The 16753-nt window shown below is 49.0% G+C and overlaps 1 protein-coding gene across 1 annotated transcript in view; it reads left to right on the top strand.

Annotated features, from left to right (window-relative positions):
* The window catches only part of LOC149912205 (rho GTPase-activating protein 32-like), a 32787-nt gene extending 16324 nt beyond the window's left edge, over positions 1–16463 (top strand). Inside the window, exons 2-5 of the mRNA XM_090130943.1 lie at positions 15434–15638; positions 15814–15959; positions 16142–16321; positions 16453–16463. Coding sequence (XP_089987069.1) covers positions 15434–15638; positions 15814–15959; positions 16142–16321; positions 16453–16463 — 542 coding nt within the window. The remainder of the gene's footprint in view (positions 1–15433; positions 15639–15813; positions 15960–16141; positions 16322–16452) is intronic.
* The last annotated feature ends 290 nt before the right edge of the window (positions 16464–16753 follow it).

The following is a 16753-nucleotide window of genomic DNA, read 5'->3' as shown; positions in this document are numbered from 1 at the left end:
CCAGCCTTTCCATCCTTACAGTCCTTCCTGAAATCAGCAGCAATGGAAACAACATCCCACTCACCTTTGCCATGTCTGGCAGAGGTTGCAGCTCTTTCTATTACATCCTTCTTGCTTTGAAGTCAAGAGCTCCTGTGTCACACAGGGAAAAGCTATCTTTTACCTGCTGTGCCATGCTCATGGCAGCAGCAATGCAGATGCCAGCAGCTGATGCCCACAAGGACAGCCAGCCTGGACTTATTTTCATTACATATATTTGTCCGGATGTCCTTCTAGAAGCTGGAACATTTCTCCCTCTGAGCAGCAGAGGGCAGGATGGGTCCAAGTTGCAGGCATACTCTCCCCTGTTTATCTGGCACTCAAAGAGAAAGCGAAAATGAAAACCAGATGTGTTTCCCTGCCCATGGCAAACACCAGCCTTTCCATCCTTACAGTCCTTCGTGACATCAGCAGCAATGGAAACAACATCCCACTCACCTTTGCCATGTCTGGCAGAGGTTGCAGCTCTTTCTATTGCATCCCTCTAGCTTTCAAGTCAAGAGCTCCTGTGTCACACAAGGAAAAGCAATCTTTTACCTGCTGTGCCATGCCAATGGCAGCAGCAATGCAGATGCCAGCAGCTGATGCCCACAAGGACAGCCAGCCTAGACTTATTTTCATTACATATATTTGTCCTGATGTCCTTCTAGAAGCTGGAACATTTCTCCATCTCAGCAGAAGAGGGCAGGATGGGTCCAAGGTGAGGGCACACTCTGCTCTTTTTCTGGCACACAAAGAGAAAATGAAAACCAGATGTGTTTCCCAGCCCATGGCAAACACCAGCCTTTCCATCCTTACAGTCCTTCCTGAAATCAGCACTAATTGAAACAACATCCCACTCACCTTTGCCATGTCTGGCTGAGGTTGCAGCTCTTTCTATTGCATCCCTCTAGCTTTCAAGTCAAGAGCTCCTGTGTCACACAAGGAAAAGCAATCTTTTACCTGCTTTGCCATGCTCATGGCAGCAGCAATGCAGATGCCAGCAGCTGATGCCCACAAGGACAGCCAGCCTGGACTTATTTTCATTACATATCTTTGTCCTGATGTCCTTCTAGAAGCTGGAACATTTCTCCCTCCGAGCAGCAGAGGGCAGGAGGGGTCCAAGGTGAGGGCACACTCTCCCCTGTTTATCTGGCACAAAAAGAGAAAGAGGAAATGAAAACCAGATGTGTTTCCCTGCCCATGGCAAACACCAGCCTTTCCATCCTTACAGTCTTCCTGACATCAGCAGCAACTGAAACAACATCCCACTCACCTTTGCCATGTCTGGCTGAGGTTGCAGCTCTTTCTATTGCATCCCTCTAGCTTTCAAGTCAAGAGCTCCTGTGTCACACAAGGAAAAGCAATCTTTTACCTGCTTTGCCATGCTCATGGCATAAGCAATGCAGTTTCCAGCAGCTGATGCCCACAAGGACAGCCAGCCTGGACTTATTTTCATTACATATCTTTGTCCTGATGTCCTTCTAGAAGCTGGAACATTTCTCCCTCTGATCAGCAGAGGGCAGGAGAGTTAGAAGTTGCAGGCACACTCTCCTCTTTTTCTGCCACACAAAGAGAAAATGAAAACCAGATGTGTTTCCCTGCCCATGGCAAACACCAGACTTTGCATCCTTACAGTCCTCCTGACATCAGCAGCAACTGAAACAACATCCCACTCACCTTTGCCATGTCTCGCAGAGGTTGCAGCTCTTTCTATTACATCCTTCTTTCTTTGAAGTCAAGAGCTCCTGTGTCACACAGGGAAAAGCTATCTTTTACCTGCTGTGCCATGCTCATGGCAGCAGCAATGCAGATGCCAGCAGCTGATGCCCACAAGGACAGCCAGCCTGGACTTATTTTCATTACATATCTTTGTCCTGAAGTCCTTCTAGAAGGTTGAACACTTCTCCATCTCTGCTGCAATGGTCAAAAAGGGTCCAAGTTTAGGGCACACTCTCCTCATGGCCTCTTGTACTCATAGACAAAGGGAACATGAAAACCAGAAGTTTTTCTTTGCCCATGGCAGACACTAGCCTTTCCATCCTGACAGTCCTTCCTACAATCAGACGGAATTGAAACAACATCCCCCACGTCTCTTTTTTGAACTTATTCATGCATGAATAATAATAATGAGAATTTTTATGTAAATCTTATTTCTGCATGGAAACGATCTGATAACCAGAGCTTTTTTCTCTAAAACAATCCAGCGAATTTGCATTCCTTATCTATGTACGCAAAATGTTTTTGCCATTCATCTCAAATATCAATACATCTGGCAAAATAAGATAGAAAAAGTATTTACAGACATTTTTGGACATAGATTACTTTTGTTCAAGTGGGAAAGAATCCCTAAGCTGCAATCATGAAATTCTTTTATCACTTTCTCTGATTTAGCCAGTGTTACTAAAAGGGAAATAAGACACAGGCTTTTGATAGCAGCTGCCAATTTAAGAACGATAATAACTTTTATTATTCTTGGCTAAGATCAAAGTCCTGCATTTCAGGTTTATCTCCAGCTCATCAAGTATAATTAACAGTTTTGGATAGCCACATTATTATATGGCAATATTGTCTTCCTGCAAGGAATTTCATTGTTTTACACGTGCCACAGGTTGTTAATAGATTGCCTGATTACCATTTATTTTTTTTATTGGCTTATGATGACCACAGAAAACTATACAGCAGCACCATAAAAACTTTAAATCCTATCCCATGTATCTGCACTCATACGAAAATTATATTGGAAAGCATTGGTGAAACTAAGATTACAAATTAAAGCAGGGGACAATTTCAGTGAAAGCCTGCAGGTTTCACAGCTCTGCCCATTTCAAACCCCTGAAGACATCCACGGGTTTCCTGCTGTGGGACACAGGCACTCACCTGCAGCTCAGCACTGCCTGCTCATGCCTGCGCACACCTTCAGGCTGGAACCAAGGAAATCCTCAGCAAAGACATCAGGACACTTTTGTTATGATGACTTTCATGAAGAAGCATCAAATATTTCTTCACGAGAAATACTGCAAGTCCCTTTGACACTAGCCCTTATTTTAAATGTTTAGATTTGTGCTTCATTCAGGCGTGCTGTCACTCCCAAAAAGATTTTTATTCCTTTTCATTCTGAGGAACACAGTGATTTCTGCCTTGTTTACTGACTGTAGGCACAGCAATACTCCTGCACCTTCAGGGAAACAGCAAATCCATCTCTTTCACACCCTACTTCTATCAAGCTCATTCACCTTACAAGGTATTTATTGCAAGCAGCTCTTCCAAAAATGGAGATTAACAGAACCTGCAACCCAGGACACCTCAGTAAGCCAGTACTTTTCATCTCCTGAAGGTGTAGGTAGACACAGAGCTGGAACATCTTTTCCAGAGCTGTGTGATGCTATCTCACCTGTGTTCCCTTACTGTTGACTCAGTGTCACTTCTTATCTAACCTGGTTGCATCCCAGGATTTCTGGTGCCAAAAATAAACTGACAGCTTTCATCACTAGTTAAAAGGAAACTGCAATAGGAAAAGCAATTTTTCTGATTTCTCTGTTGATCAAAGATGCTTCCTGCAAGCCTGATGCGGTAGAAACAATATCAGCTTTAGAATGACAGTCATTAGAGCAGAATCCTTTCACTGATGAAATCCCACAGTCCTGATTCATACAACACTGACACTGGAGGACACAGTAGTTTAGATGAGAGCGCATTAAAAATGACTAAGTTAAGGTCTCAGCAAAGAGTGACAAGTATGAAAAAAAGAGGTTGCAGAAACTGCTTCAGTTTGGCACTCTGGCATAAAGTATGACAACACACAACCTGCCTGTGCAGTTCCAGAAGCAGAAGAAAGCCGTCAACCAAGACTTGTTCTCATCTGCTCTGAAAGTCCACTGGGACAAGGCCACTTTTCTCTGACGTGCTTCCAGAAGTATCACTTCTGAGCACTGTGCCAGGGAGTTACAAGATACTGTTTGTGTGTACAGAGGAGAAAAAGACGTCTGTCTGGAAACAGACTTGGTGAAGGAGAAGCAGCATTTTCCAGAGTACTTCAGAAAGAACTGAGCACTGCCCCAAGAGCTTCAGAGCGGCAGGCTGTCACAGTGTGCCAACCAGCTCAGCTGTGAGTTGGCACTGAAGCTGCACCACAGGGAGAACAAAGCCCCCTGTGCACCCTTGGAGAGCCAAGGGTTGGAGATTCATGAACCTTGAGCTCCTTTCCAACCCGGGCCATGCTGTGATTCTGGGATTCTCACCTTTGCCTCATCTGGCAGAGGGAGGCAGCTCTTTCTCTTGTCTCCCTATGGCTGTCAGGTCACCAGGGCCAGTGTCACACAGGGAACTGCAAACACTGTGTGTGCTGTGCCCTGCCCATGGCAGCACAGAGGCAGCTGCCAGCAGCTGATGCCCACAAGGACAGCCAGCCTGGACTTCCTTTGATTCCTTCCCTTTGGATCAGCGTCCTTCAGGAAGGCGGAACATCTCTCCAGCTGAGCAGCAGAGGACAGCAGGGCTTTGTTGTCTGGGCATGTTCTCTTCTGGCCCTCTGGCCCTCACAGACACAGGAGGAGGACACAGAGGCTGCTGTCACACAGCCAGCCCTGCCTCTCAGGTCAGCTCTCAGGCCATCCTCTCTCCCCTCAGCAGCAGCTCACTGTTCTGCACTCCTCTGGCCTGGGCTGGCAGAGGTGTGCAGCAGTTCTGCTGATCTCCCAGTGCTGGCCATGTCTGCAGTGCCTGTGTGAAAGACACAGGAAGCTGCCAGCATTGCACTGCTCTGCTGTGCCCCTGCCATCACCGAGTTTGCTGTCAGCAGCTGCTGCTACACGTCCATTCAGGCACAGGCCTTTCCTTCCTGGCCCTCTTTCCCCCCCTCTCTCCTCTGCTCTCTCTCGTGCTCCCCTTTGGCCTGGGCTGGCTGAGCAGTGCAGGCCTTGTTGTTGCTCCCTGGGCCAACTACGTCACGGTTCCCCGTGACTCTGCCAGCTGCTCTGACACAGCGACTGCGTCCTCAGTGTGGATTCCAGAATGCGACAGACGTCCAGAGAAGACTTCCAGGGCTGATTGGAACATGCTGCCATCAAGAACTGCCATGGCTCAGGCCCCCTGGGAATCTGCTCACAGCGAAAGCTGCTGTCACTCTGTGTGGGCACAGCCTTGTCTGTGTAGGCCTGCTCACACTGCAGCCCCTGTCTGCACCAGAACCGTGCCGATCCACCTTCTCTTGGCCTCCTTGCCTGCATGGAAAAGGGCAGCTTGGGCTGAAGTCCCTCAACTTGCAGATGGCCGAGTGAAGTCTCTGAGCCCTGGTGACCCACTCAGCTCTTCAGCCTGCTGACCTGCTCTGCTGGGGCTGTCTTAACAGGCAGAGGGCACGTTATCCTAATGTCCCCACATCCATCCCTCTTAGCATACTGTAGGCCAGTTCCTAAAAGGACACCTGCACAATCTCTCTGAATGTTAATCAACATGTAGTTAGTTTTCAGTGGTGATTAGCTATGTGTTTAGTCAGAGGTGCAATGGTTCTAATGGTGAGAGAAAGACATTCCCAGTTGTCATCAGGTGGAACACACTTCAGACTGGAATCCTCAAGCAGACTGCAGTCAAGCTTTCTTAATTACTCGTTGTTGTTATCAATTCAGACGCATCTCTTAATTCCTGCTTGAATGAACATTTTGTAATAATCTGCTGAGACAGTGCAAGGCTTGACAATGAGACTATAGTTTATTAAAGTAGCACTTTTTACTTAGGTGCACTTTTCATCTGTTGAACTTCCTGTCGTCTATTGGAAATCTCTGGCACCAGTGCATAAGATTCACCTATTCTATAGAAGTCTGACTGAACCCCATACTGGGATTATTTTTGTTCAATCCAAGCACCTTGGACGTTACTATACATTTATTCAATCATGAGGTAAGTCTGCTTCAGAAGCAATATAGAAAGCATAAAGGGGGAAGAAGATAATGTATTAGTGAAGACTTAACTAGTATTCATAAACTGAAAACTGTTAAACACTATGATGATTACAGAATTTCCCGGAGAAATGTCAAGTTCTTATCTGAATGCTAAATGCAACATCAGTTCACTTCTCACTGGGTTGAATGTTTTAAATATTTGGTAATAATAATGGTTCCTTAATTCTGACATTTAATATGAAAATATTAAAATTCCTGTGTTAGAGTACTTTTTTGTTAGAATGCCAGATGCTAAAGGGATGAAGTGGCACAAGAAAGCAAAATATCTCTGCTGATGGCAGGAAGGACTGTAAGGATGGAAAGGCTGGTGTTTGCCGTGGGAAGGGAACACGTCTGGTTTTCTTGTTCCCTTTGTCTTTGAGTGCCAGAAAAATAGAGGAGAGCGTGCCCTCACCTTGGACCCCTCCTGCCCTCTGCTGCTGAGATGGAGAAATGTCCCACCTCCTACAAGGACATCAGGACAAAGGTAAGTAATCAAAATATTTCCAGGCTGGCTGTACTTGTGGGCATCTGTTGCTGGAAAATTTAATGGCAGTAAACTGCCTAGATAATGACAGAATGAGGGTGACAATAGAATGGTACGTAATCACAGTGCAATGAAAAAAGTATGCAGGGTGCAGGAAGGGAGGTGTGGACATTCTGAGTTGCAACTCTTTATTTGCTCCAGAAAGCTCTATCAGAATGGAAGACTGAAGGAAATACTTTGAGGGGTTTTTTAATGTGACTGGATAAAAGATCCATGTGGCAAATTGAATAACTGAGTGGTAAAGGGACATAGATACCTCACTGTTTCATGGAACCTTTCAATTAAGCATCTGAGCACTGTGTACAGGACTTGGGAATATAAGTATTAGAGGATCATGGAATATCTGTATTTGGAAGGGACCTCGAGGATCATGTATTCCACCTCCTGGTTCCACACCGGACCTCCTCTGGGTCAAGCCCTGTGTCTGAGAGCATTGTGCAAATGCTCTTTGGCCTTTGTCAGCTCAGTGCCAAACCACTGCCCTGGGGAGCCAGTGCCAAATTCCATGTATCTAGTTCATCCTACAGAATGATGCCAAGAGCAGTTATAGAGATATACTTACAAACAAAATTCTTGTCTTGAATTAATGGTACACTCACCATTTAAAAAAAAAAAAAGAAAAAAAAAAAATCAAAGCCACATTCTTACGCTGGCATTTTACAGTATTGTCAGATTTTTGTAATTCTGTTTTGTCATATAAGATTCTCTCATCGTGAAATAATGACCAAGTTCTCTTTTCAGATCTAAACATACAAATGCTGAAGGCAGCAGTGCTGTTCAAGAGTACATTACCAGCTCAAACACTGCTTTGGCTATAAAACTGAAGGCAGTCAGGAATTTTATCAAGGAGTTAGCATGTAAGTGTAGATTTAAAAGCAACCTGTATTGTTACTTAGAGTTTGATATAGTGTAATCCAATGCACAGTACTTGTAACGTGTGTTTTACAAAATGCTGTGCAATGTAGGCATCTATTAAGAAAAATGCTGCAAGTTCTAATATGTCCATGACCTTTTCAAACAGTTCCTTACTCCTACACATCACTACGAGTAGTTCTTCTGTCAGGAAGGATCACATGAGTAATTAACCTGTGACCTTAAGTTTGGAATTAAATGCATACAGTGGAAGTAAGAGCTGTGGGTTATTTTGCTCTTTCAGTGTTGAACAGCCGAGGTGTTTTGTTTTGGAGGGTGGACAGTGATGGGACACGTGGGGAATGGCTTTAAACTGAGACGAGGGGTGTTGAGGTTTAGGTTGGATGTGAGGAGGAAGTTTTTCAGCCAGAGGGTGGTGAGGCACTGGAACAGGTTGCCCAGGGAGGCTGTGGATGCCCCATCCCTGCAGGCATCCACGGCCAGGCTGGATGTGGCTCTGGGCAGCCTGGGCTGCTGGTGGGCAGGTTAGAAAGCCCACAGGACTTTATTGCAGCCCTGGGTGCAGGGGGATCACTTCTCCTAGCATGCACACAGAAGAGCTGGAGCACACAGGTGATGTACATTCCACTTGTGAACATTCCTGCAATTGCAGAGAGCGTGCGCCTGTTCCAATCACTGCTGCACAGATTAAAAACTGATTGCAGATGAGCTGTTTTGGTATGGGGTTCTTGCCAACGGTCTGCAGTGGCTGTGTGATTCCTCGGGGAGTTGCTCTCCAGCCCAAAGGTCATGTCCTAAGTCGACCAGATCCCGTTTGTGTCCAGAAATGGCTGACAACAGATCAGCTGCTGGTCAAGTTTCTAACATCACACTGGCCTTGCTCCAGGGTCTGTGTCATCAGCCCCAGCACATACGCTGCACCTCTTCAAGGCTTTGCAACACTGAGACTCTGCACTTGGGCTCCAGACATCCTGCTGCACCAAGAGGTTATTCTAGCTTTGGTATCTTGCAACTTTGTATATAACTACATCACTGTAATCATAAATGTCTAGGAGAATGGAGATGGAGAAATTAATCTCCCTGTAATTCTCTGTACTGCAGCCCCGTGGTTGTCAACACCTAATGCAATATTGAAATTTCAGTTGAGAAATTGAAAGCTGCCCTTAACAAAAAAGCATCTGGATTTGTTACTGAAATCACACTGAGGATCAAGAAATCCAAATGCTTCTAGCATAACCACAATTACAGGCAGTGTTTAGACAAGCTCTTACAGGAAAACCATGAACACAAGGCTAAAGAGAGACTAAGTGATGCACTCTGCAGGAATACTCATGGAAGTATTCACAGTGCAGGAGTCTGATCTGATTACAGATGCTGTGCTTTAAGTACCCCTTATCATATCTTTTTTTTCACTGTTGTGCAGGGGTTGGACTCAGTGATCTCTGGAGGCTGGAGATGCTGTTTGCTAATGGCAGATGGAGATAGGAAAAGCAAGTCCAAGGCATGCTGTGCATAGCCACCACATGGCATCTGCACCATTTCCCCCTGCACCAAGGAGGAGCAGCTCACAAGCTTGGCCTGGGCCAGGGAAAAGAGCAGACAAACATCTGGACCGACCCCAAACGAGCTGGTTCTGCAGGTTGGGTGTCTTCTGCTGCTTGTCTCACATCCTGCTGCTCAGCGGTAGATTTGTTCCTGCTCAGTGCTAACAGGAAACTCACACAGCATTTCTGTTTCAGCTGTGCCAACGCTTTGATCCCTTGCTGCTTGGATGGGGCGTTTGAAGAATGATGCCTGTGCTGATGTCCAGCCAGGCTTTGGGGATGAGTCTCCACACCAGGGTACGACTGAAAGGACTGAGGGTTGGGGATCCAGCCAGGTCGAGTCCAGTGTGCTTTGCTCTTGTTCTTAGTGCTTGTTTTTGCTCAGGAGGGCAGGAGGTGAACCTCGTGAACCATTGCCTGCAGACGGGGTTTGGAGAGAAAGAGGTCCTGCAGGCCTTGTGTGACAGCCACGGAGCTGCAGCGAGGCTGCATCCGTGTAAAACACCAGAGATCCACGGAGGTGTGAAGGGGAGCTGTGGGCTGCAGTCACGCAGGAAGGGATGTGCATGCTCGGGGTTTGGTTGTTGTGTGTGTGTTAAGTGACTGTGATACCACTGCTGGGTCAGTGTGAGTGTACGGAGCAAGTGTGACAGCCTTTTTGATGTAGTCCTGTGAAAGGAGTCCTATGGACTTGAGATCCAACTATCAGCCCGTGGGCATCATCCAGGAGTTGGGGTAGGGGATGAGGCAAGGGAAGTTGGGCTAAGAAAGGGATAAAGCAGTCTGGCAGCAGTTCTGTGTTTCTCCCATCTCCTGCTTTATTTCCTTCCAGGTGAAATAGATGGGTGCTGCAACATGCCCTTGAATGTAACAAAACCCACTCTAGTGTGGATTTGACATGGGCCCAGCACTGCAAGGTACGCTGCTGGGAGGAAGCGTCCATCTGGCTGAGGGCAGGAAGGCCCTCCAGAGGGATGCACTGAGGCCAGTTGTGCGAGGCTCAACAAGAGCAAGCGCCAGGTCCTGCGCTTTGGTCATGACGACCCCGTGCCAGCTTCTCCAGGATTTGGCTGGGGTAGAATTCCAAGCAGCCCCTGATTCCAGAACGTTGGGCTGGGCTGTTGGAATCTTCTGCCCTTGTGCCTGGTCTTGCCTCCCCACCCTGTCCGTCGTGGTGGAGCAGCCTGGTGGCCCTCAGTGATGTCATAAGGGCTAGAATGAGGGGAGGAGCAGTGCGTGCTGCGTCCCTTCATTGGAGCGCTGGAGCTCTGACTGAGCAGCTCGCTTGTTGCACTTGTGCACCGACTGCGTCCCTTTGTCTTCACACCGTCCTGTGCAGCACCTTGTAGGTAAGCTGAGACAGTGTGGGAGAGACGGGGGGACAGTGAGTGCTGAGAACTGCTGGCTGGCGGAGCTCATAGGATCACATTATCTCCATCAGCAGAGGGGTGGCCATGAGGGACAGGGAGGTGATCGTCCCCCCCTGCTCTGCTCTTGTGAGGCCCCAGCTGCAGTACAGTGTCCAGAAAGACAGGGAGCTGTTGGAGAGGGTCCAGAGGCGAGCCACAGAGATGATCAGGGGACTGGAGCACCTCCCCTGCAAAGACAGGCTGAGGGAGCTGGGCTTGTTCAGCCTGGAGAAAAGAAGGCTGTGGGGTGACCTCATGGCAGCCTTCAGTACCTAAAGGGAGCCTAAAAAGAGGAGGGGAATCAACTCTTTGAAAGGGTAGATAACTGCAGGACAAGGGGAAATGGTTTTAAGTTGAAAACTTAAGTTTTTAAGTTGAGGGAGGGCAGATTTTGGTTTTTCCCTCGTAGTCTTTGCTAAACCGTGGAAGCAAACTGACCTGCTCTTTCTCTCTCCTCTCTCCACCCTCTGCCTGCTTCCCTGCTGCAGCTTTTGCTCGTGGAAGATCAGAGCAAAGTGACAAGGAAAGGCTGCGGATTCGTGAGATTTCTCTCCCTCGTTCTGATCTCTTGCCAGGTACCTGCCATGGTTTGTCCCCCCACATGCTTTAGCAGCCCGTGACGCCCCGTGTTTAGTAACACAGCCTCATCCAGCTTTGATGGGACGCTGGTCACGTGTGGGTTTTCTCCACGTGCTCTGCAGCTCAGCCCTCAGAAGGATGCTGTCTGTGGTGCTGTGACCAGCTGGTTTTATGGAAAGCAATCCCTTAGGCAAAGAGTCCCAGCCCCAGCTTGTGCAGAGCTGCACAGCATCACCAGGGACACCAGCAGGCGTGCTTGGGCTGTGTGAGTGTGCCCGACAGCTGTAGGGAGCACAGCAGAGATGTGAACAGAGAAAATAAAAGTGTGTTTCTTTTCAGTTCCAGCTTGTCACACCTACGCTGATGGCTGTGGCGTGCAGCGAGATCAGCTGTGGGCCTGACCTGGCATGGACAGAGGTAGAGTATGAAGCTCTGATTGGTCTTTGTTCCCTGACTGCAGCCAGCAGAGTGAGCCGCAGATGTGCTCTCCTGCTTTCCAAGAGAGCTCCTCTGTGGCAAGACAGTAGTGCAAGCGTGGCAAGTTTTTAAAAGTACCAGAGCCATCTCGGCTGTGGGGTTTGTCCTCTACTGACTTTTCCCTTGAAATGGCTGCAGAAACAACAATCATTCTCTGCTCTGTTTGGCCTCGCTGTTGGTTGGACTGCTCAAGAGAGCTGCTTGGTGCTTGCAATGGCACTGTTTGCACCTTGTAACTGCAGCCGTAGCTTTGGTTTCCCTCTTCACGGTCTCCTAGCATCTTAAACAGTCAGCCTTCCTGCACAAAGAGCGTAGGAAAGGAGGGGGCAAAATGGACAAGGCCACCTGTCTGCGTCAGTGCCATTGCTGATTAGTCTGGGTGGGGAGAGATGCATCTTTGCATTGCCTGGCGTGTGCCTGCTGCACACCAGGGAGAGAAACAGCCGTTATTAGACTTGCAGTTCCTTCTGAAGTGCCCATGATAAGGACCGAGTGCATTTCCTGCAGCTTTCTCTGCAGATGTGCTCCTCACCTTGAAATCCTCCTTGTTGGTTCCCAGCTCCTCACCGTGGCCTGTGCTCTCTGTTTCAGACTGAGAACAAGGGGAAGCCCCTGCTGGACCATGAGGTGGCACCTGTGAACATTCCAGCTATTGCTGCTGCCCATGCTATTAAGAGACACATTGCCCAGGCAGCGGATGAACTCTCCTTTGAGGTAAGCAGTTCAAGGCGTTCCATGCTCTATTTTACAGTGGCAAATGCCTTCACAGCTGCGCTGGTGCAAGTGCTCTCACGCTCGGCAATGTTTGGCAGTGCAGAAGAATGCAGTCATTTGAGCTGTGCTTTCCTCCCAGCCGTGCTGAAGCTGGGATTGATGTTGCAATCTCTTGCAGGTGGGAGACATCATCTGTGTCATCGACATGCCACCAAAGGAGCTGACCCCCTGGTGGAGAGGCAAGCTCGGCTTCCAGGTAGGCACAAGCTTCAGACTGGAGAGTGCAACTTCAGTAAAGGCAGGAATCTCAGCTTAGAGCTGCTCTGCCTGCACAGGATGCCTAGTGGACATAAACAGTTTCCCTGTGTCGGTGTCAAGGGACCTTGCCTTTGGCTGCAAATGTGAAAAATTATTACCATTATGCTGTGAACTATGGCCATTTCGAGGGAAATGTTATGTGGCTTTTGGTTTAACAGTTCAGTTCTGAGAAGTGCTGCATGCAATAGTTGGCCTCTCTTTTCTTCTTGTTACAGGTTGGTTTTTTCCCAGGGGAGTGTGTGGAACTCATTAATAAGAACATTCCTGAGGCACTCATCAATTCTGTGCCAAAGCCAGGTACGGATGTTACAGTTGATGGTGTGGGGAAGCAAAATGAAGTCTTTTTGGGGGTGTGTTCCATGTTTAGTACCTCCTTTATCCATCCCACATTGTCCTCTGGGTTGATGATCCTTCATGCACACCATGGGGCAGGGATTTGGTGCAATCTTCCTGTGTTTATGACTGGACTTGTGGAAACTATAGAATCTTCATAGAATGGCTTGTGATGGAAGGGTCTGCAAGGATCTTAGGCTTCCACTTCCCTGCATCAGCCTGTGCTGCCAGCCCCCACATTTATTGTCAGATTAGACCAGGCTGCCCAGGGCCCCATCCAGCCTGGCCTTGGGCTCCTCCAGAGATGGGGAAAATCCCTTTTTGTATGTACTGGTTGGTAATGTTCTTCCCGTTCTGACGTGCCCTGTAGAATGTGCTGTGCTCGGCCTCGTCCAACGGAGCCAGACCTGAAATGACCTGGTTTCTTCCTTTTGTTGTGCAGTGCCCAAGAAACGCAGCAAGATCCTCACCTTCCTTCGTTCCTTGGTGAAGGCCCGCCCAAAGAAACCGACCGAGCGGGAGGTGGAGAAGGAAAGGGTGTTTGGCTGTGACCTGGGAGAGCATCTTCTCCACTCCGGTCGTGATGGTAAGGAGCAGCCCATTCCTGAGATCTTCCTCTGCTGGGCATCTAAAGAAGATGAAAGGGAGCTCATATCTAGCAGGGGGCAGGCTGATAGCCGTGGAGACACGTGTAATGGGAGTTGATGGCTGAAGGATAAAGTGAGGCGGATGCTCCTAAGAGACAAGCACATCTGTATTTGCTTCAGCCAAGCCTGGCTGGGCTTAGTGGATGGGATGTGAAGCACAGCCTGCAGCACGATTGAATCAGGAGCTCCACTGACGGCTGGCACGTGTTCTTCAGTCCCCCAGGTCCTCCAGAGCTGCGCTGAGTTCATTGAGCAGCACGGCGTGGTGCAGGGGATATACCGCCTGTCCGGCGTCGCGTCCAACATCCAGAGACTGCGGTAAGAGTGCTGCGACTGACACAGCCTGAGTGCATCTGGTGTGGCTTTGGGCTTGCCTTCCTCTCGCTCAACCGGGTTTGCGTCCCTCTCTCCAGGCAGGAATTTGAGTCGGAGCAGATTCCTGAGCTCACCGTCCGTGACATTCACAGCGTGAGCTCCCTCTGCAAGATGTACTTCAGGGAGCTCCCGAACCCTCTGCTCACCCACCAGCTGTACGGCAAGTTCTCGGTAAGCACAAGGCCACGTCTTTCATTTCCCTCTTCCTGGGCCTCTTGGCAGATGGCTGCAGCAGTGCCCCAGCTCGGAGGCCCTTTTGCTGTCAGCCCCACGAGGTTTACTCGCAGTGGTGTACTAGCCTGATTGGTGTCTCGCTCCCTTTCTGCACTACTCCAGGATGCTGTTGGTGCCGCTACAGAGGAGGAGCGGCTGCTCAGAATGCAGGACGTCATCCAGCAGCTGCCCGCTCCTCACTACAGGTCAGTGCTGCCCTCAGCCTGCTGAGCTCAGCCCTGCTGCATTGCAGAGGGCAACGATGCGGTTCCAGCCTTTGTCTTTCTGAATTGCAGCACGGCATGCTCGTTGGTGCTGAACGTTTGCCTCTCTTGTTTTCCAGGACACTGGAGTTCCTGATGAGACACTTGGCGTGTCTGGCTGGGAGCTCCACCATCACAAACATGCATGCCAAGAACCTAGCCATTGTGTGGGCTCCAAACCTCTTAAGGTAAACTGCTGGTTCTGTTTCAACACAACGCTTACATCTGTTCTCCATTAAAAAAAAAAAACAGTGCTCCCTTTTTCTCCATCAAATGTGCTCTTCTCCTGTAAAATCTGTGGCTGAGAGAAGAGCAGGAGCCTGAGCTGTTCTCCATCCCCACGGGCACAATGTCTAGGTGACAATTTCTGCAGTCTTGTTGAGATGGGACTGACGTGTCCTTGATCATCCAGGGGAATTTCTGCAGTGGCATCACTGATTGCCCACTGCGGAAGTCTCCAGAGCCTCAGCTGACAGCTTTTGGCTGCAACAATTCAGACTCGGGGAAACGGTCTTGGAGAAATGACTTCTAAAATCTGCCTTTTCTACAGATCACAGCAGAACGAGTCTGCCTGCGCCAGCGGAAGAGCTGCCTGCATGGAGCTGCAGACACAGTCAGATGTGGTGGAATTTCTCATCAACCACACAGACGTCCTCTTCGGCTCCAAATCCAGAGCAGACATCACAGATGCAGCAGGTAAGTGTCTTCCTCCATTAGCTTGATCTTGACCTGACACCTTGACCAAATGCAGGCCTTCTCCGGGACCTTTGAGATACTCTTTTACCATCAAGGGGACAGCAGACCTCTGGGCTTCCATTAGGGTATGGCATCCTGTTGCTGGATGCTGAGAATGTCCAAGCCCAAACTTCACAAGGAGGAAACCATCATTATTATGGTTTGCACGCAGGAAAAGCTTGATGCAAGTGTGGCAGCGAAGCTTTCTCAGTTCCCTGCCCCCATTTCCTTGGGTTTTTCCTTGCCTATTTTGATACAGTAAGCTGCTCTTAATGATGACCGTGTCCTTTGCCATAAACACACCTCTTCCCACATGGTTATTTTGAGCTCCTCTTCTTCCAGTGGCTCGGATAAGCAAGCCTGTGAAAAATACAGCACCTCCCCCAGAACTGTGGTGGCTGTGCTGCTGCTTTCTGATCCTCGCTCTTACCTGTGGTTTTCCCTGACAGGGCACAATTCTCTCCCAGGGCCCAAGTCTGTGGGGGTCTCTTCTGCTGCCACAAAGCTGCTCAGCCTGGAGGAGGCACAGGCACAGAGGCGAGGCCACAGCACCTCTTCTGTGGTAACAGAGAGCAGCAGGGACATTGAAGTGGAAGAAAGCCCTGCAGCTGGGCAGGGCAAATTCCACACCGTCGTTGACTTTCCATCTGACAGGTAAAGAGGACTTTCTTTTCCAGCACCTAGCATCATTGTTTGGGTGGGTTTTTGTGTTTTCCTGCAGAAACCAGGCAGTGCTAGGAACAAGCAACTGCTGCCAAGAGCTCAGTGCTGCTCTTCCCTCACCCTGCACCACGCACGACTCACAGCATTGGCTGTTTTCTCTCTCCAGACAAAATCCACCCAGCAAGACTGAGGAATCACCAGCTAGCAGTTGGTGTTGCTGCTTCAGCCTCAGGAAGCCATCCTCTGGCAGCAAACGCCAACTGCAGCGCAATGCCAGGCAGCCCTCAGAAACAGCAGTGGTAGTCCTGGCAGGTAAGGGTGCAAATGCAGCTTCCAAATCCCTGCTTTTCAGGAACATAGAATTCAAGCTTGCTCTGCACATGTATCTCTTTCTAGCGTTCAATCCCGTGCCTAAATCTTCACCCCTGATCAAGTACCACTGTCGTAATTCAGCTTGTGAAAGTTTGACACTAACCCCTGTGTATCCTTTCTAGGTGAATCGAGCCCTTGCCAAGCCATAAGATCCAGGGCAAGTAGCGAGGATGCTCTGTGTGCTTCCATCAGTGGAGAGCTCATAGGAAGCACAAATTGCTGCAGTTCTAATAGCAGCCTTCCATCTAACAACATTAATGGGGAGAAGGAGCTCATCGAAGTCCATGCTCTCATTACACCTGGCTCTGCTGAAGTTGCTGACCTGAGCCTGCAAGACACCACAGTCACAAGTGTGGATTTTAACCCAGAGTCTCTGCAGTGCAGCCCATCTGAAGCACAGTGTGAGTGCCCCGACAGCAGCACCTCCATGCAGGAGCAGGTTAGCATAAGTGAAGAGGAGCAGAGCCTTTTGCAGGGGGACTTTCAATCAGACCTCCAGTCCCAGGCACCGGACAGCAGCACTGAGAGCTCTGAGCCACTCTCTCCATGACAAGACAGGATGAGTCCCATCTTCACCGTGGACCTCTCACACCCTCCTGTCCTTTATATAATAATAAAAGCACACTCGTGCTCAACCAACGCCTTGACTGCCTCCAGAGTCTTCATTCACACGGACTGGGATGAATGCAGCACACAGCAAGGCACCCCAGCTTGCAATGCTGTGGCTGTGGGGT

This window comes from Phasianus colchicus, chromosome Z (genome assembly GCF_987193195.1).
Source record: "Phasianus colchicus chromosome Z, bPhaCol1.hap1.1, whole genome shotgun sequence".
Lineage (NCBI taxonomy): Eukaryota > Metazoa > Chordata > Aves > Galliformes > Phasianidae > Phasianus > Phasianus colchicus.
The sequence above is the reverse complement of the archived record's forward strand: the minus strand, read 5'-3'. Positions and strand labels throughout refer to the sequence as shown.